Consider the following 21,880-nt stretch of genomic DNA (forward strand, 5'->3'; position numbering starts at 1 on the left):
GTATCCTGCTTTGGATTCCGTCTCCCTCTCTTTCTCTGCCCTTCACCCAGTTGTACTCTGTCTGTCAAAAATAAACATTTTTTTTAAATTTTTTAAATAAGTAAATAAATTTCATTTGAGGCTTCTGAATTGAGGGGATAAATATCCAAGTAGAAATGTATAAAAACAATTTGACCTAAGATGAAATGAGAGATCAAGCTATAGAAATACATTTGAAAGTCATGATTATGTATATTGTTGCTTGTTACATGTACTAGTGTCTCCCCAACCGGATGTGATAAAGGCTAGATGTCACACGTGCAGGTGCTGTGCCGGTGGTGTTCCTGGCTCAGTGCTGTGCATGTTGGAGGCGTTCAGTAAATACTTGGAGTGGAGAGACGTGAACACTCCTCAGAGAGTATGAGCTTGATCTGAAGCTTAATTGACGAGGAGGGTATTCAGGAAAGGCAAACACTGGGAGGGAACCACAGACGAGGGAACAAGTCGTGTGTGGAAGGGCATGATGCCATGAAAGAGCATGTTGTGTTACGGGACTGAGCGCAGTTCGGCCTGTCCGGTGTGCGCACAGAGAGGAGTTGGGGCAGATAGGCTGGCTGAAAGGAAGCCACAAGTTAACTCATCAAGGGCCTTGTTAAAGAGTCTGTCCTAAAAACAATTACTGAATGAAACATTCCACGCGTATACTTCAGAATGACTGTCAGAATGGACAAAAGTAGGGTAAGGCTAACGGTGGGAAAATCAGGTCAAGTGATACTTAGTGAAAATGAAGACCTCGTGAGAGCTGTTTAGGAGGTGGAATCGAACTGGAACCAGGGGTTCAGGAGGAGTGAAAGGGACGGAGATTGGTCAGTTACGAGGTAGTGACACCGTTTATCAAAAGGATTGTTAAGGAAGGAGAGGCTTAAGGGACAGAGCAACTGGCAAGAGGATAGCAAACTGTCGGGACACATGTAGGATATTCCCGAGTCAGTTTCTCATGGTTAGAAATCTCAGCCACAAATATAGATGTGATCGTTGCCAACAAATGGATGGAATTAAAGACGTGGCTCATGAGTTCAGCTAGGCCATCGGACTCCCACAGCTACAGCAAGCCGAGTTTGGCTTCACTTAGAGGACAGAGCACACTTCATGGCAACGGACAAGGTTCTATTTCAATAGGAGGAGTCCTCGTGGCTCAGCACAAAGCGGTCAGTCTTTGCTATGCCCCTCGCCCCTCAAGTGACATCTCACCTGTAAGGAAACAAGGTCCCAGTGGGTGGGTGTAGAGCCACCCTGGCAGAAACCCCATCTTCCAAACAGGAACCAGTATTTCTGGCGATGGCTCCAGAGCAGCGATGCCGCCGAGGTCCGTGTGAGACACGTGTCCAGGTACACAAGTTACCACACTCAGGGAAACCCAGAGCTGTAGCTTGATATCAGCTAGCTGTGGTGTATCCAACCAGTCCTCTGGATTGTACGCAGGGTAGGGACGGAGAAGCAAGGAAGTGGGTCATGTGACTCTCAAAAATCCCAGCAAGATAAAAAAAGTGATTCTTTCTGTCAAGAGTACAGCTTGTAAAAACTCACCAAAATGCATAGTTGTTTTTTTAATTTAAATGAAGTTTCAGAACTTTACTGGATTTGGGGCGCCTGGGTGGTGCAGTTGGTTAAGCGTCCGACTTCAGCCAGGTCACGATCTCGCGGTCCGTGAGTTCGAGCCCCGCGTCAGGCTCTGGGCTGATGGCTCGGAGCCTGGAGCCTGTTTCCGATTCTGTGTCTCCCTCTCTCTCTGCCCCTCCCCTGTTCATGCTCTGTCTCTCTCTGTCCCAAAAATAAATAAACGTTGAAAAAAAAAATTTAAAAAAAAAAAAAAAGAACTTTACTGGATTTCAATACATTAGCTTTTACATCAAAACTTTATAAATTAAAATTAGAGTTCAGACTGTATCTTTTTAACAGAATTACCTGGAGTAAGGAGATAAAATAATTGTATCTCTTTTGACCTTTTGGAAAGTTTTTTTAGTTTTACAAACACATTTAACAAATCATTTTTTTTTTATGTTTATTATTTTGAGAGAGACAGCATGAGCGGGGGAGGGGCAGAGAGAGAGGGAGACACAGAGTCTGAAGCAAGTTCTAGCTCCAAGCTTTCAGCACAGAGCCCGACGCGGGGCTCAAACTCACTGACTGCGAGATCATGACCTGAGCCAAAGTCGGACCCTTAACCGACTGAGCCTCCCTGGCACCCCAACAGATCGCTTTTAAAGCAAGAGTCCATTTCAGTGTTTAGCCATTCTCTGGATTTTAGAAGCGAAGTACCAGTCTAGATGAGCATCCCTAAGGGCGTGCAGACCCACAGCATACGTTCCTAGTCTTGGTTATGCTGGAGATTTTGTCTTGCAGTGTTAGGTTAAGCAAATCAGATTAATTCTCTTTGGAACTTATTCTCCCAACACTTACTGTAATGGCAAAGTGTTTACCAGATACTTAATGAGGTGGTTTGTGAAAAATACCATCTAATTCAAAAACACTATTGATATTGAACACCAGATTGTGCTGTGTAGTAGTCAGTCCCTTAGGGTATTTTTTTAAATTGTGGGTCATTTTCTGATTCCCATTTTGGGGGTTCTTAAATCTTAGCAAGCATTACCAGTAATATGTACCAAAAGTCCTTTTAAACTTTATTTATTTAAAAAAAATTTTTTTTTCTGGGTAGAAAAAGAGAGTGAAAGCGAGCAGGGGAGTGACAGAGAGAATCGTAAGCAGGCTCCACAGTCAGCACAGAGCCCACCTTGTGGCTCGATCTTGCGAGCCATGAGAATATGACCTGAGCTGAACTCAAGAGTGAGACGCTTAATGGACTGAGCCACCCAGGTGCGCCTAAACTTTCTTGAAAGTTTGAGCAATTGGCTGTGTTTGAACAGTAAAATAATAATCCAGGATCAAGCTGTGAGTGCCCAGAAGGGAGACTGTGCTAGGTGCAGTGTAAAAGCTATGGTCTTTCTTCCCCTGCTGTTGATAATCAAAATATGAAGTCAGAATGCTTTAAGCTTAGGAAACAGCCGCTGACAAGTTTTGGTTACAACTTTTGGCTGCTGTAAAAATGCAAAAGAAATTTTTTTGTACTTTTTTTTCATTTAATTGGAATAATTTTTAAGTTTCTGCAAATAAGGTAATTGTAAATTTAAAGCAGTAAGCATTTATTGGTGAATAATATACATATTCCCATTCCAAGAAATATAAGTAAATGAAGTTGAAATAAATTCTTTAAAGTTTACTATAAAATAATCCAGTGTATAAAGGACAAGCGAAGAGAGGAGCTCAAGAGGGAACGTGAGAAGGAACACCCGGGGACGTAGGGAAATAATCAGGAGAGCAATGGCATGAAGACCAGGGGATTCCAGTCGGGAAGTGTCCATGTTTGCAGCTATTCGGTCAGTTCGTCAATCACGAGCGAGAGCTGGGCCCCGACCAGCGGAGGTGGAGGCCAGCTGGCAGCGGCTGAGGGACAAGTGGGAGTCGAGGCAGGGACAGCAATAGACTTTCAGAGTACTCGGCAGGAAGGGGAAGATGACAGACAGACATTTACAGGAGATTTTAGGGTCCAGGAGGAATTTAGAGTAATAAAAAATCCCAATCGTTTAGTATAAAAGTAATACGCATTTTTGTATACAGGTTTTCCTTACTCACAGCTTTCTCTTTCCACGTATCAGTTGTTATCCTTTGTGATATCAGATATTTTCAATAAAAAAGGCTCTTTAGTGCTAGAAATGAAAGGCTAGACCTTTTTTGCTCAACAGTGTACAGTTCTTTAGAGTCTTAGAAGAGATGAAGTATCAGAATAACTTTGATTTCCCTGTAGCAAACGTAGCTAGCACTACACCCAATCTGGGCTAGGACCATTAAATAGCACACATCATCTTTGTTTTATGAGACGTGCTCTCCATTCTAAATTAGAGTATATCATTTTCATATGCTATTGTAATATATTCTTTTGACCATGACTTCATGACATCTATACCCATGTATGTATATATACATACATATATATATATACATATATATATATATATATATATATATATATATGCACTCACACACACACATAAATGTTACGTATTTAGAAAACAACAAATGTATACAGAGAAATTTTATAATTTGTATATAACAAATTTACAGAGAGAGCACTATCGCTTACTTATTAAAAAGGTTAATTTTTCTCCACAGATAACGGTGTTAAATAATATGTATGAAAATGTTTTGTAAATTATAATGTTTTGTAAATTATACAAATATGAAATATCAGAATATTGAGGATCAAGTATTAATAGAAATACTTATTTGTACTATTTATTGAAAATATGATTAAGCTACAAATATTGTCACATCAAAAATACATTGCATGTGGAATATAAACCTAAAATGTGTTAAGGAATAAAGTAATGCCAAGAAGTAGGGAGCATCCGAGGAAATTGATTCTATTGGTACTCAAACACAATTGTTCTAATGTGGAAAATATTAGTGGCAGATAATAACAGTAGGATGTTGGTAATGTGATAATCTAAAGGAAAAAAATTGTATGAAAAACTGGAGGGCATTCAATGCTGAAGCATCAAGGACAATCAGAGAAATAAATCCATATGAAAATAGAAGTTGCTCAGGAAGTAATGAGATATAAGAATATTAATAAGGAACTAACATTAAAAATACAAGTAATCAGCCTTCCATCATGAGCAAATCTTTATCACAAGGATAACTTACTTCACCCTTCTGGTAGATACAAGGTAAAAGAAGCTGTATTTCCCCCAAATTAAAGTTTTATACTTTAAAATGATGATGTTAGATATCTATCTCCAATATCCATGTATTTGTGGTGAGACAGGTGATCCTGAGCCACATGCAACCCTGAGAAATCTGGCCACAGCCCAGCCGTGGTCCACTGGACCTCTGTTTTCCTTCCATACCAGTAATGTAAATCAGATTTTTCTAGCCCATGTTCATTATCCAGTTGACTGTCAGGCCTCCAAGAGGTGAAAGTATTCTTTCGAGGAAAGAGAAAAGGGGTCGTGAATAAACTACACACTGCTCTCCCCACATGTGCGAGGGCGCTGGGTGATGAGAAGAGTGTCATGCATGGACCCTCAGGACCAAAATATGATACGAATCAAGAGCCTAGAGACAGCCTAATGAACGTCAACAACAAAAAACATCTTAATGAGGCTGTCTCTCTACCTGCCTGTCCAAATGCTTTTCCACCTGTGCAGATCCATTCCTGCCTGTCCAGCTGTTCCCACACCTTATCCCTGCTTACCTGTTCAGCTGTCTCCTGTGCGGGCCCCACTGCTATCCCACCGTTCCCAGATCCTCCCTAGCTGTCCCACTGTTTCTACCCCCCACCAGCCCCAAGCCCTGCCTGTCCGCCTGGCTGTCCCCTCTGTTCCTCCAAAGACCTTTTTACCAGCCCCAATACTGTCCTCCCCAGTCACGTATCTTCCTCACCCCCCAGCCCCAGTAACCACCAGCTTTTCTAGCAGCTTCCCCCGTCTACCAGCCCCAATGCCTTCTGGCCAACCTGACCGTGTGCCCCACCCACCCCGAAGTTCTGTGGTCATCCCTGATCCTGACTCACAGGGCCAGTTATTCTACAAAACTTTCAGACCCAGACATTGCCCCCCACAGCATTGTACTCCAGTCACTCTAATGCCTGCCCTTGTTCGTCGTTCCCTTCCAGCTCGACTGGTTGTATCCCCAGTCCCCATGGAAGCTCTCCCTGCTTTGAAGCCTTCCTGTTTACCCAGTCACCTCCCTCCTCAGCCAGCCCCCACTCTCCCTGATACCAGTCTGGTGCCTGCACATCCCACTATCTTAGATCCTTTCCGGTCAGCCCAGCGGTCTGTTCCACAAACCACAACATTGTCAGATCTGTCCCAGGCCTTTGTAGACCATCCTCTGGCCTCAGTCCCCTGCCATCTGCCTCCCTGTCACTCTCCCTGCTCCTCTTTGTCTCCATCACCTTCCACTTCCACATCCTCTCCATCCATTCTGCCCTCTCCCTTCCTCTCCTCTCCCACTTCTCCATCCTTACCCCCTTCATCCACCCCTCTTTTTTCTTCACCTCTGCATTCAGCTCCCTCACCATATTTGCCTCCGACATGTTTAAATTTTCCCTTTCCAGCCTGTCCTGTTTCTTCCTCCTTTCCCCCCTTGCTTTACTCTCCCTCTCTTCCTGCCTCCCCATCTCCTTTTATTCCTGTTCATCCCCTCAACCCTCCTCCCTGGGGGAAGAAAGTAGAGAAGAGAAGAGAAGCAAGTGGAATAGAGAAGAAAGAAATAGAGAAGAAAAAGTTGAGAGACGTCAACTTTAAAGGTAAATAAATTGAGTTTATCAGATATTTTGTAGATTTAGCAACATTCTGTTTGGGAAGGGTGACTGAAGGGGAAGGAATCTGTAAGAGTAGGAAGCCTACAAGGAAGAGAGAGAAACATACTCCCAGTGCTCAGGGGCTTGCATTAAATACCCTCCCTGTGGTCACAAGAGGGTAGTCAGGAATCTAGGCCCTGACTATTCCATTTGTCCAAATAAAGACATATATGCGTATTGGAGATAGGTATATGGTACATGTGGCCGTGTGTCCTCCAAACATTTTTATCCTCACTCAATGGGGAATAATGCAAGTGAATTGGGAATAAAGCCCTTGGGGTCCATTCCACTGGCTATAATGCAGCAGCAGTCAGCTCTTTGATATACTTCCTCCCCATCCCCCTGAAACACTGCTCCTTTGTTCTTTGCTTTTCACTGTGTGCCTATGCTGAAATCGAACATGCTGTAAGTTTCCAGAAGATGCAGAATTTTCATAGAAGGTGATGTCACCCACTAATAATTTGTGGGTGCACTCGCACACTAGAAGTAGACCCTGTACTAAAGATACCCTTTCTGTGGCGTGAAAACCATGTTTACATTTGTAAACAAGTGTGTATACTGCCCTCCCTTAAGTAAGACCCAGGCTCCCAAGCCTAGTAAAGTGGGATGGAAATTCCTGCCTCCCCTGACAGGCAATTTTCATATTTTCTGTCTGCTTGAATCCTCAACCAACTTTATTTGGGTTATAGGAATACCTACCAGCTATCACATCAACTCAGAACTAAGGGTAATACAGCATATTCTTATCCAGATAGGAATGCTCTTAAAGAACTAAGGACTGACTCTACATATCTATAGGAATTCCTTCTACCTCTATCCCGAACAATAGAGGAATAGCATTTAATAATCAAAGCCGTGAATAATGGGGTATTCCCACGTAAAGGTGGAGTACTTTATTGGTACTATAATCCCACACCCATTTTATTCTGTTGACTGCCTTAAATTCCCCTTCCAGTATCCTTACATGTGATTATCTGAACACACACACACACCAAACATAAATGTGTCATTTATATATAGAGAGAAACTAACTTTATTTAAATGTACTAAATATTTTTTGTGTATGGTTCACAGAGCTATAGATAATGCCTTGCCTTCATCATTGTCAAAAAATGGTCACAAGCATCAGAAACATCTCTTATCCAAAATCAATTGTGATAAAGAAATGAAGGAAAACAACAGGGCAAACTTGGCTACTAACAAAGATGCGTTCCAGCTTAAACTGGAAGAAACTCAGAAACTCCTAGAAGATCAGCATCTAAGCAGTTTGCAAGTATGAAACTATAAATGTTAATATTTTAATATCTAGTAATAATTCTGTCCCATCTCTGCATATTCTACACTAAAGAAAAGTATGCCATTCACCGAGGATAGCACGTGGATGAATCAACACAAATTCATCACAGATACTACAGAAATAATTTTTTAGATTTTTCTACCTTTTGCTCACTTTTCACTCTGCTTTCTCTATTCTTTTGCCGTCTCTCATATTTGGAAAAATATGCTTTATGAATGTTATTTTCTGATCAAAAATGAAAGCTATTTTAAGTAAAATGTAACATAAGTATCATTGTTAGACACTGGATTATAAAAAGCATCCTTAAAATTTATAATACATGTGGACATTAGGTTCTTAATGAAAATCTGTTGCAATTAGCTAGAAATGGCATTCTTTTCTAGCTCTCTGGTCAGGCATTCACTTTGTTTTCTTTCCCCACAAATGAGTATGAGTTTCAGCTCATTTTCTTGAAATGTTTGCGCACTTTATTTTTCATGAGTAACTACACACCTTTATGAGATTCTTAATAGGCTGGTATCAAGATTAAATTCATAACCTTGGCCTGATTTATCCAATAACTAACCAATTGTGACAAAGCTAAAAAATAGCAAATCAGGAGACTTCTGGCTATGATGAAATGCCTTCCTGCTGTAAACAACCATAATTCTGAATAAAGTATCTGAAACAGCTGTGTCTAGACATTAGCCAACAGGCACTATCAGCTGTAATCTCAAAAACAGGTGAACAAATGAGAGGAGCCCTATACTCGCTTAGGCTTTTTTACCTGGACATATTCTCTGGACGAGCCTCAAAAAAATCCACAGCTAACCCACTCTCTGTCTCTTAAAGACTAAAATCTAGTCAGACAACATAAGGTCCATGATGTCCAATATTCCATCAAAACTTACCAGACATGTAAAAAAAAAAAAAAAAAAATAGGGCCCATAACCAGGAGAGAAATTAGTCAATATAATCAGTTACACAGAGGGCAGAGATGAAAGATTAACAGGCAGGGAATTTAAAATCGTTTTTGTAAATATTTTTAGGGAATTAAAGTAAAAATGATTCTGTTGGAAAAAGATATTTTTTAAAGAACCAAATAGACCTTCTAGATCTGAAAAATATTTGAAATGAAAATTTCACTGGGTGGACTTAACAGTGCAAGCATTACAGACAAAAAAAAAAAATCAGTGGCCTTGAATACATGGCAGTAGAAATGATCCATATCGAAGCATTGTAAGAAAAAAGACAGGAAAAAAATGAACAGAATCTTGAGATGACATCAAACAGTCTAACATACATTTAATTAAAATCCCAGAGTATTAAAAGAAATAATGGCTGAAAATGTCTCAAAGTTGGCAAAACTGTAAATCCTCAGATCCAAATAGCTCAGCAAGCTCCCCAAAGGAGAAGTATGCACACGTGTACACACTCACACACACCCTGCAAAGGCGCATCAACATTCAGTGCAGCTACACAACACAGGGAATGTAGTCATTGGTGTGATACTTTGTGTGGGGACTGGGGCGGCCACACTGGTGGTGAGCACGGCATCACATACAGATTTGTGGACTGTGTTGTACACCTGAAACTAATGTAGCATTGTGTGTGTCAACTGTGCCCATTTAAAAAATTATTTTGAAAAATTTACCTAGAGAGAGAAAAAGATCCACCTACACATGTGGGTGAACAAAGACAAGACAGACCACATTAACTGCAGGACAGAAGGCAGCAAAGCATTTTTAAAGTTCTGAGAAAGAACAGAAAACTTCCAACCTAGAATCCCGTATCCAGCTAACAGTATCCTTCTAGAACAAAGGCAAAATAGGCATCTTAAACAAGCTGAACACCACTGTGCTACACCAGCATCTGAGCTAGAAGAAATGCCACTGGAAGTTTTTCGGGCAGAAGGAAAATGATACCAGATGAGAACTCAGTTCTGTAGTGACAGCAGATTAATGGTGGTTAGTGGTGGACAGGTACGGACTTTCACGTTAGATATGGTGGGTCTGGGTGAATAATTCGTCAAAATCCATCAAACTATATACATTTAAAATGCATTTACTAGATAAGTTTACCTCAATAAGGTTGATTTTAAAACTAAAACACAGAAATACTGAAAGACAACAATAAATTAGTACAGTTACATCAGTAACTTACCAGCAGAAGTTGAAGCTGATTATAGGTTTCATTTCTTAGGTATGAGAAAAAATCTGGGGGAAAAGATAGTTTAGTGAAATCAGAAATTACTAAACTTCTTTCCAGGTGCTTTGGGATATGAGGCCATCAGAGACCTATGACAACAGAAATCTTAGAGCCATGAATATCACACATACATCTAGAAAGACCCTCAAACCCAGATTTATACATCTTATTACATGTAAACTCAAAGGAAGCCCTCCTGGGTTTCCTTATCATTATCTTTTAAAACAGCTCATCTGCAGAAACAGGCAGTGAAGGACCTAAGCTCTGTTTTGTTCTCCCGATTAGGCTAGTGACCGACCATCGCTTTAAAAAGACCCCATAGTCCTGAAGGATGTGAGAAGTAGGTGGTAAACACTAGGAATATCAAACTCTCATGAATCTTTTTCAAAACTTACTTCATGATAATATATCAATAAGCATCAACTATACAAACTAAAATATTTTTATTCTGTAATCAGTTTCCTGGGTTTCTTCATTTATTTAATGGGCTAGAAAAATAGTATATTTTTGTTTAGGATCAGAATATTTAAATTTTCTAGAATTCATGAAAAATCTTTGAGGACAATAATTTCCTTTTGAGTCCATTTAACTTTTTGACTAGGATTTACAATCTAAAATCCTCTTGAATATATTTATTGATATGTGATACAGATCAGTACATTCTAGGTATATGTGAGAAATTAGAAATATCTTTAAACATATACCATACTTTGAAGTAATCATGAAATTTTATTAAAGACTGATAAGTTCCATTAAATTTCATTGAAATAGTGATGAGAATGTCTATGAAATTCATAGAAATTATTACTGTTTTAAGTCTCAGAAAAGGAGTCATTAAAATCCAGAATTCTCAATTCTACATCCACATTAGAGTTACCTGGGGAACTTTAAAACAAAAATACCAATACATGAACCCCATACCAGTCTTAAAGCAGCAGGACCCAGGCCTAGTTATTTCTACGAAGCTCCTTATGTGATTGCACTATGCAGCCGGAGTGGAGAATTCGACTGTATAGGCCACAAGATTAACTGTTATACAAAGATGTAGCCCTACCTACAGGAAGCTCACGTTAGGGTCACAGAACTTTAGGGATCTCATGCAAATCCAGTGAAGGTTTCAGGGGAAAAATACCATTTGTAAATAACTATTTTTCAGAATTTTCACTTGCTGTTATGAAACTTTCAAGAAACTCAATACTCCAAATGGAATAGCAATAGCAAAATTATTTTCTAAGCTAGAACTGTGACTAGAATAATTAGGTAGTTAGTTCAGGTGTAGAAATTAAAGCAAACACACTTTATTGTAAGTCTTTGTTGGCTGCCTCTTTTTCACTCTGAGGACTACTCCAGGGATATAGACTATTTATATACTTACAGTGTTTGTAGTCATTATTTTATATGCCAAGGACAATAGGTCTCAGTAACAGTGGGGTGTTGAATCATTAATTTTGGCATTTGAAAAGTTCTAAGCTATGGAACAATGGTTTTTTTTTTTCTTTCAGAAATTTTGTGATGAAGTTAATCAAATAACAAACTCTGAAACCCTCTCAAGTATAGACAGTCTCGAGGCTGGGGAACATGAAGAAATATATTTAACAATTAACAAGGAGCTTTCCACATCAAACCAGCAAAATTCTGTTTCTCTCAAATCAGTAAATCTACAATCAACAAATCTAAGCTGCTTTGATGAAGATAAACTGTCACTCTCTAAAACTCAACATATAAATAATTGGCTCATAAATGTACATGATCCAGATACTCGGACTGTCACTCCTTTCTCAGATATTTTAAGTAAACCTAATGTTCTATCTTCTTGTGAACGTTTTAACGGTACAGAACAAAATCCACCTGTGGAAAGAGTCGCAAATACTGCTAATAATTCAGTAACCTTTGTGTATAGTCCTCCCGTATGTGTACAAGATGGAAAAAACAAAGAGGTCTCCAAAACCAGCGCTGTGAGAACAACTCAGTCCTCTACTGGAGTGTTCAGAAGAGAGAGACCCTCTGTTGCTGAGAGCCCGGCATTTACGTTCAGCAGGTTCTCTAACCACACCACTCCAGACTCCCTAACACAGGAAACGACTGCATCTACAGACCAAGGGAAAAATTCCGAATTAATACAGGAAAATAGAACTACTTCGGTTCCTACTTCATTTGTACCCACGGCGACACCTTTGTTTTTGCCTAATATGCAATCAGCTAGGCCCCTACCAAACAGCAGCCTACATATAAAAGAAATCGACCCAGTGCAGTGTTCTGATAAGTTAGGAGAATTGAAAAATGTAACAGATGAGAAGATAAAATATTTTAATTGTAATAAGGAAGACTGGCCTTTATTTTCAGATGATTTTCAAGTTGCCTATATACCTCACAACTCTGATTCAAAAGATAGAAAACAAAAAATAGCGGAAACATCAACATCAGTGTCTAACGTAATCTCTAACTGTGACTTAGTCGGTCAGCACAAGAAAATGAAATACAACATTCATGAGAGAAACGGTGTAAGGTTTCTTAAAAGTATTTTAAAAAAAGAATCTAAATACGAACACGATTGTTTTAAGGCACTAGTTATAAACCGAAGCTTTAAGTTTGGAAATCAAAGAGCAGCAGCTATCAGAGATAGTATTGAATTAACAAAAGAAAAAGGTACAGAAATACCAAAGACTATTAAAAAACTGAGGTGGTTTGATGAAACTGGAGATACAGAAAAAACTGCTGCGGATACTCATTCATTGAAGAAGAGAACAGAACTATCTCAACAGTGGTCTCAACCATTCCACGTTCAGACTAAAAGTGGTGCTGCCGGCAACATCATTAACGCTCCTGCCTGTCCTGTGAATTCTGCTGAGGGAACAAAGCCCACGGAGGGCTCTATCTCTGAAAATGCCGCTGCTTTAGGAGAACCTGGAACAGACCCTGTGCCTCGGAGCTGTCTCATACCTTCAGGTTATGATGTTGCTAAACAAGCGTGGCCAGCCTCAGAAAAAGAGGAAAGCCAAGCCCCTATACCTAGTGGTAATTCTAAAGCTCAGAAAGCTCACCCACGAAGAGGTGGCGCAAAAGTCGTGAGGAGAACAAGATGTGCTCAAGCCCAGGCACACTCTGCGTGTACCAGCAGAAAAGGCACTGTCGTTCGGCCACAGTCCGCAAGCAAAGCTGACGCATTTTTACCAGCTCGGGGTAGACTGACTGTGCCTCATCCTCCCCCTAAGTCTCCGTCGCATATGAGGGGTGGTAAAGATACACAGGTGTCTCAGTGTCCATCAGTAACGCTTGAAAATTCTCAAAACGTCATGACACAAAACTATTTTAATTCACAACCTGTGCTTCCAACAGAACACAGGTTAAATGAATGGAATCAAGAAAGTAGTTTTCCGCCCTCAGATGTTTGCTCTGAATTAGCCACTACGATGCCTTCTCTGCCATACTGTTCTCCTGAGTGCCGAACTTTAGCAAAAATACATGTTTCAAACGGCACACAAACGGTTGCCCAGCAAGGTGGGGTGTTTCACTGCACCCACAGATGTCCTGTTTATGAAGAAAGTCATCACACTGTGACTCTTAGAACTACTAAAGAAGAATCTGTTCCCTTGTGGAAAAGACGAAATAATATCCTGGGTCAAAATGAAAAGGCTGCTGGTAAGAAAAAACTTAGATATTTTTATAGATAAAGCGTACAGCTTTTAAATTCATGTGAAATTTTTGTCATTGAGGTATGGCTGTGTACACCCTATAGATATAATATTAAGTAATAACTTAGCCTTATAAAAATAACTAATCTCATGAGGCACCTGGGTGGTTCAGTCGGTTAAGCATCTGACTTCAGCTCAGGTCATAATCTCACGGTCTGTGGGTTCAAGCCCCATGGCGGGCTCTGTGGTGACATCTCAGAGCCTGGAGCCTGCTTCAGATTCTGTGTCTCCCTCTCTCTCTCTCTGCCCCTCCCCTACTCATGCTGTCTCTCTCAAAAATAAACATTTTTAAGAAAAATGTTTAAAAGTAAATACAAATTACTAATCTCCCTTAATATTCTATCCTTGTCTATCTAGCTGAAGCTTTTAAGAGAATGACCCAACCTTTGCTCAACTAAAATTAGAAACTTTTCCCAGCCTCCATTTTTTTCTGTGACTTTTCTTGTTAGTTTAAAAGAGGGAAAACAAAGAACAGGGTCCAATTCTTATCCCATATCTTTCTGTCATTACATTACCCCAGTATTATAGTCAAAATTTCTGTCAAAATAAGCACAGTGAAAAATATTTTTAATTAATTATTCTAAATAGGTAAGTAAATGTGGTTATAATACTTTCTTTCATTTTTCTTTGAAATGTTAAATTGAATAGTTACAAGCTAATCATAGGTGGCGTTTGACCTTCCCACTCCCTTTCCAAAAGAGCGGCTGCTCTACTTTTAGATGTTATGTATGCTGGGTTACGTATGGGGAATGATAGCATTCCTTTCTACAGTTTTGAAAATCAGTTCCCTATAAAATGCCATCACCCTTAGTAGCTGGTTAACTCCTGGTGAAGCTATTTTCCTCTGGAGGAATGGACTAGAAGCCCGTAAATTTGCCTACCAGTAGTAATCAGTTGCCTATTGAGAAATAGATAGGACTTGGGAAAAAGTCAGAAAAGCAATTCTTTCCTTTTCCCAAAGGTATGACTAAATACTAAGATGATGTAACGAGGGAGTCAGTTTAAATTTTAATATTCAAACTCTTCTATAATTAGACTGTGAGATTTTAAGGACAGAGGGCTTTTATTGTAATTCATTACATGGTGCTTGGTCATCACCCAAATTTTTCTTAAATTGATGGACACAAGTCATATCAGCTAAATGCAAAGACTCCTATCTAAAAATCTTCAGTAGTTATCTATAAAAATCTAAATTGTTTTTTTCATTTTATTTTCTTCTCATCAGGACAAGTGCCCTCCTTCATTCCCATCCCCTGTTGCCCTAACCCTCACCCTCACTTCCCCTCTGGTGACCCCCAGTGTGTTCTGTGTAGTTCAGAGTCTGGTTCTTGGCAAAAACCTACATTGCTTTAGATTATTTTCCTCACTAAAGATTTTATTCTCTTTTTATCTAGTCATTATACAATGTGACTTTAGTTTTCACCCTACTTCTCCCCCCAAAAAAAGATGAAAGCTTTATATAGATTGGATATTCTAAAGTAATGATAAATTAATTATAATGGTTACGTTTTTGAGTTCCTACTCTGTGCCAGTTACAGTGCTAAGTGTACGCTTCGTGTCTCATTTAAGCCTCACAACAAGCCTGATAAATAAGTATTTTTTAAAACCCCATTTTGCAAAAAGGAAATTGAATTGCCCAAGGTCAAAAGCTAATAGATACCAAAGTTAGCATTTCACTCCAAATACCTGTGGCTCCAAGTCCCAGGAGTTTTGTACTAAAACTGTATAATAAATGTAGGTATTAAGCAAACATCATCTTTCAGAGCCTGAGCTGATCAGGAAAAATATAAGGAAACATAATTTCCCAACAACTTAAGCATGGAAGAGTAGCATATTAAAATGATGTTCTCATTCTCAGATGAATGAATATAATGTATGTTCATCTGGAGAAGTCAATATGTTTCTAACATTTAATCGTAGAGGTAGTTCTTCGGGGTAGTTGAGCAGGAACACTGGAAAATATAATGAATTTAACAGTTTTAGTCCTGCTTTTTTAAAAATATTTTTTAATGTTTATTTATTTTTGACAGAGAGAGAGAGACAGAGTGCAAGAAGGTGAGGGGCAGAGAGAGAGGGAGACACAGAATCTGAAACAGGCTCCAGGCTGCGAACTGTCAGCACAGAGTCTGACGTGTAGCTCGAACCCATGAACCGTGAGATCATGACCTGAGCTGAAGTCAGACACTTAACCAACTGAACCACCCAGGGACCCCATTTTTAGTCCTGCTTTTAATATTTCTTTTTAATTTTTCTTGACCTGGAGATCAAGTCACATGCCCTATTGACTGAGTCAGCCAGGTACTCCTTTTTATTTATTTATTTTTTTTTTTTTAAATTTTTTTTTCAACGTTTATTTATTTTTGGGACAGAGAGAGACAGAGCATGAACGGGGGAGGGGCAGAGAGCGAGGGAGACACAGAATCGGAAACAGGCTCCAGGCTCTGAGCCATCAGCCCAGAGCCTGACACGGGGCTCGAACTCACGGACCGCGAGATCGTGACCTGGCTGAAGTCAGACGCTCAACCAACTGCGCCACCCAGGCGCCCCAAGGTACTCCTTTCTAAAAAAAATTTTTATCAGGCAAGCCTGTTTTTAAAGAGATACAAATACTCAAACTGTTGTGTGTTCTTCGTACGTAATCATACTCAGAAAATCCAGTACTAACAATGCTAAACACGTGGTTTGTCCAAACTATCTAAATATTAAACATTTCTTTTTTTTTTTTTAATTTTTTTTTCAACGTTTTTTATTTATTTTTGGGACAGAGAGAGACAGAGCATGAACGGGGGAGGGGCAGAGAGAGAGGGAGACACAGAATCAGAAACAGGCTCCAGGCTCCGAGCCATCAGCCCAGAGCCTGACGCGGGGCTCGAACTCCTGGACCGCGAGATCGTGACCTGGCTGAAGTCGGACGCTCAACCGACTGCACCACCCAGGCACCCCTACATATTAAACATTTCAAGTGAACCCTTTACTGTATGGAATTAGCAAAATGACCCATACCTCACACCATACACACAATCCCAGATGGACTATAGATATAAATAAGGAAAGTGAAACAGGAAATAACGTAGGGAATATGTTTATGACTTTAGGGTGGGCAAAGATTTATGTGAACGTAAAAAACACCATTAAGGGCAAGATTGACAAATTGTACATTAAAATTACAAATTTTTTTCATCCAAAAGCACCCATAAGATAATGGAAAGGTAAACCACAGAGAGATGTTGGCAGTGCCTAATACCAAGAAAAAGCTCATATCCAGAATATATGAAGAATTCTTATAGGTGATAAGAAAAAGACAACCCAACTATATCAGTCAGGGTTCAACCAAAGAAGCAGGTCCAGTGAGATGTATTCACCTTTATTGGAAGGGACTGGCTTCCGCGAGTATGAGAGCTGGCAATTTTGACATTTTTAGGGCAGGCCAAGAGGACGGGCAAGCCAGAGCTCACAGGGATGCACTGAAAGTTGTGGTCCACAGGCTGAACTTTGTATTCTCTCAAGGAAGCCTCAGTCCTGCTTTTAAGACCTTTGAACTGATTGAATCAGACGCACACAGATTATCCAAGGTAATCCTCCCCCTTACTTAAAGCAAATTGATTGAGCTAAAACCATCTGTAGAATACCTGCACAGCAACACCTACCATAGTATTTGACTGAACAATGGGACTGTAAACTAGGTGGTACATCAGAAAGACCAGCACACCCATTTTTTAAAACAAAATATTTAAATAAGATTTTCAGGGGCACCTGGGTGGCTTGGTTAAGCAGCTGACTCTTGATTTTGGCTCGGGTCGTGATCTTGTAGTTGTGAGATTGAGCCCTGTGCCAGGCTCAGTGCTGGGTGTGGAGCCTGCTTGGGATATTCCGCCTCTCTCTCTCTCAAAATAATAATAATAATTAATAGTAATAGTATGTTTTTAATATAGGAGGATAGCCAAAAGGTCAATAAACATGATAAGATCTCAGGCTCAGTCCTCAGGAAAATCCACATTAAAACAATTAGATGCAACTACGTACAGCAGCATGGCTGAAATTAAAAAGTTCCAATACTAAGTGTTGGCAAAGATGTGACACACCTAGAAACTCTCATATCTGCTAAAGTTAAATTCAATTAACCTTGAACAACACAGATTTGAACTGCACCGGCCCACTTACAAGTGGATGTCTGCAGCACAGGACTGTAAATGTATTTTCTCTTAACGATTTTCGTATCATTTTCTTTTCTGTAGCTGACTTTACTGTGAGAATACAGCATATAATATATATGACTTACAAGATACGTGTTCATCTAGTGTTTCTGTTATCAATGAGACTTCTTTGTTAGCAGTAGGCTCTTAGTTCAGTTGTGAGGGAGCCAAACATTGCAGAGTTTTGGCCACACAGAGGTCTGAGTTGTTCAAGGGTCAACTGTGATGGGCATGTCCTATAACCCCACAATTCCAGTCTGACAGAAAAAGACATGTCCACGAGCTGTATAGCCAGGACCTGAAATTACCTCAGAAGTCCCTTCAACACTGATATAGAAAGAAAATGAAATCACATCACTCATTCCATGAAACACCACAATGAATGAAAATCAGGGAGCCACTGCTAGGAAACAGTAACATAGATGAGTCTCACACCATAATACTGTGCAAAAGAAGCCAGTCACAAAAACACACATTCCATTTCTATCAGGTTTATATTCATACTCTATCAAGAACAAGCAAATCTCTGGTGGGGGGCGGTATGTGAAAACAGGGAAGGAGGGACGCTTTCTCCGTGCTGGTTTTAACTTCTTTTTGATTTGGATGGCTGTGCAATCTGGGTGTTTATATGGGATCTATATACCCATAATTTGTACACATTTCTACAGGCAGTTTTACTTGCATTTCTTAAAAAGCCAAATGATGTCAGCATATAAATCCTTTGAAATATGATTTCAAACAGGATGCATTTTTTTTCCCTTTTCCAGGTAGTATCAAGAATATCTTCAAAGAATAAGAAATGTGATTACTAGAAAGAACCAAAGATACAATTGAGTTTAACTCCTACATTTAATGGATAAGGACATTGATACACATTATAAGTGAAATTATAGCTTGAGATAACATAGCTAGATTAAAGCAGAGGCAGGATTTTGTATTACAGCCCTACTGTTCTTACCTTACAGTAATCTAGTTTTCATGAGATCAGAAGTTTTTTTTAAATGTTTGTTTATTTTTGAGACAGAGCGAAAGACAGAGTGCAAGTGGGGGCAGGGCAGAGAGAGAGGAAAACAAAGAATCCAAAGTGGGCATCAGGCTCTGAGCTGTCAGCACAGAGCCCGATGCAGGGCTCAAACTCACAAACTGTAAGATCATGACCTAAGCCAAAGTCGGACGCTTAACCAACTAAGCCACTCAGGCGCCCATGATGAGATCAGAAATTTTTTTTTTAATGTTTATTTTTGAGAGAGAGAGACAGAGTGTGATCAGAGAGAGGGAGACACAGAATCCGAAGGAGGCTCCAGGCTCTGAGCTGTCAGCACAGTGCCTGATGTGGGGCTCGAACTCACAAAACATGAGATCATGACCTGAGCCGAGGTCAGACACTCAACTGACAGCCACCCAGGCACCCTGAGATCAGAAATTTAATCAGAGACCCTGAAGCAAATTATTCTAGGTAAGGATTAGATAGTGTGCTGGTCACTATTCCAGGCACTTTACATATGGAGACAAATTTAATTCTCACAATAACTCTATGAGGTAAATAATATAACTTCCATTTTATAGAAGAGGAAACTGAGGCAAACAGAGGGCTAATAACTTGTGTAAGGGACATTGCTAGGCTAAATGGCATAGTCAGGATTAAAATGGAGGCATTCTGTCTCTAGCATCTATGCTCTTAACTACTTAGCTATTATGCTTGTTTAAAAAAAAAAACAAAAAACACAACTCAGGGGCCTGGGTGGCTCAGTCAGTTAAACTTTAGACTCTTAATTTCGGCTCAGGTCATGACCTCACAGTTCCTGGGTTCAAGCCCTGTGTCAGGCTCTGCACTGACAGCACAGAGCCTGCTTGGGATTCTCTTTCTCCCCTATCTCCTATCCCTCCCTCCCTCTCTCTCTCTCTCTCAAAAAATAAATAAACTTTAAAAAAATAAATAAAATGCCTTAAAAGGCATAATTCTATGGAACTTTTAACTAACCTTATTGTGGTAATCATTTCGCAGTATATGTGTGTATGCAATCATCAAATTGTATGCCTTAAATTTACATAATTTATATATCAATGCCATGTCAATGAAGCTGGAAAATCAAAAACTAATTTTTATTGTATTTTTTACTTGAATTCCAGTATAGTTAACATACAGTGTTATGTTAGTTTCAAGTGTACTGTATAGTGATTCAGCCATTCCATACATTACTCAGTGTTAATCACGTTAAGTGCTGCTTCATTATTAGTGTATAGAAATGCAACAGACTTCTGCATATTAATTTTGTATCCCGCGACCTTACAGAATTAATTTATCAGGACTAGTAGTTTTTTGGTGGAGTCTTTATGACTTTCTATGTATATAATATGTCATCTGCAAATACTGAAAATACTACTCCTTCCTTACTGATTTGGATGCCTTTTATTTCTTTTTGTTGTCTAATTGCTATGACTAGGGCTTCCAGTACTCTGTGGAAGACTGTCCATTTTCCATCGCTTTTCTTGTACCTGACCTCGGGAAAATCTGTTTTTTGTCATTGTGTATGATGTTGCTGTGGGTTGTTCATACATGGCCTTTATTAGTTTCTATCCTTTCTCTTGTTGATGGTGATGTATCACAGTGATTGATTTGCAAATATTGAACCACCCTTGCATCCTGGGAATAAATCCCACTCGATCCCGGTGAATGATTTTTTTAATGTATTGTTGGATTCAGTTTGCTAATATTTTGTTGAGGAATTTTGAATCTGTGTTCATCAGAGATATTGGCTTATAGTTCTCTTTATTTTTTCAGTACCTTTTTCTGGTATTGGTTTCAGGGTAATGCTGGCCTCATAGAATGAATTTGGAAGTTTTCCTTCCTCTTCTATTTTTTGGAATAGTTTGAGAAGAATAGTTATTAACTCTTCTTTAAATGTTTAGAAGAATTCACCTATGAAGCTATCTAGTCCAGCTATTTTGTTTGTTGGAAGTTTTCTGATTACTGATACCATTTCATTGCTGATAATGTGTCTGTTCAAACTTTCTATTTTTTCCTGCTTCAACTTTGGTAGGTTATATGTTTCTAGGAATTTATCCTTTTCTTTTAGGTTGTCCAATTTATTGACATAATAATTTTCCATACTATTTTACAATCATTTGTATTTCTGTGGTTTCTGTAGTTATTTCTCCTTGTCCATTTCTGACTTTGGTTTATTTGAATCTTCTTTTCCCTTTTATTTATGAGCCTGGCTAGAAGTTTATCAATTTTATTGATTTTTTCAAAGAACCAGATCCTGGCTTCATTGATCTGTCCTATTGTTTTTATTGTTTATATGCCATTTATTTCTGCTCTAATCTTCATTATTTCCTTCTTTCTGCTGTTTGGGGGTTTTGTTTGTTCTTTTTCTAGCTCCTCTAGGTGTAAGTTTAGGTTGTTTATTTGAGATTTTTCTCGCTTCTTGAGGTAGGCCTGTACTACTATAAACTTTCCCCTTAAAACCACTTCTGCTGCATCCCAAAGATTTTAGATAGTTGTGTTTTCATTTTCATTGGTCTCCATGTAATTTTTTATTTCCTCTTTGATTTCTTGGTTCACCCATTCATTGTTTAGTATTTGTGTTCTTTCCAGAGTTTTTCTTCTGATTGATTTCTAATTTCCTAGGGTTGTGGTCAGAAAAGATGCGTGGTATGATTTCAGTCTTTTTTAATTTGTTGAGTCTTGTTTTATGGCCCAATAGGTTATCTACACTGAGAACGTTCCATGTGGACTTGAAAAAAATGTGTATTCTGTTTTAGGATAAAATTTTCTGAATACACTGTTAAATCCATCTGATCCCGTGTATCATTCAAAGCCACTGTTTCCTTGTGATTTTCTGTTTGGTGTAAGTGAGGTTTTAAAGTCCTATGATTATTGTATTACTATCAATTGGTTCCTTTATGTTTGTTATTAACTGTTTTAGGTATTGGGGTGCTTCCATGTTGGATGCATACATATTTACAATTGTTAAATCTTCTTGTTGGATTGTTTCCTTTATGATTATACAGTGTCATTCTTTGTCTCTTGTTACAACCTTTGTTTTAAAGTCCAGTTTGTCCATGTAAGTATTGCTACTCTCGGCTTTCTTTTTACTTTCATTTGCAT

At 39.1% G+C, this 21,880-nt stretch overlaps 1 protein-coding gene across 3 annotated transcripts in view; it reads left to right on the top strand.

Moving 5' to 3' along the window:
• CEP126 (centrosomal protein 126) overlaps positions 1-21,880 on the top strand; it is a 104,108-nt gene that overhangs the window by 47,327 nt on the left and 34,901 nt on the right. For 2 of the 3 annotated variants that reach the window (XM_047824033.1, XM_047824032.1), the window contains exons 5-6: positions 7,475-7,673; positions 11,387-13,523. In XM_047824033.1, coding sequence (XP_047679989.1) covers positions 7,475-7,673; positions 11,387-13,523 — 2,336 coding nt within the window. Of the gene's footprint in view, positions 1-5,826; positions 6,347-7,474; positions 7,674-11,386; positions 13,524-21,880 lie in introns of those variants that run through there. The other variant, XM_047824034.1, reaches the window with a different exon arrangement.

This window comes from Prionailurus viverrinus, chromosome D1, assembly GCF_022837055.1.
Source record: "Prionailurus viverrinus isolate Anna chromosome D1, UM_Priviv_1.0, whole genome shotgun sequence".
Taxonomy (NCBI): domain Eukaryota; kingdom Metazoa; phylum Chordata; class Mammalia; order Carnivora; family Felidae; genus Prionailurus; species Prionailurus viverrinus.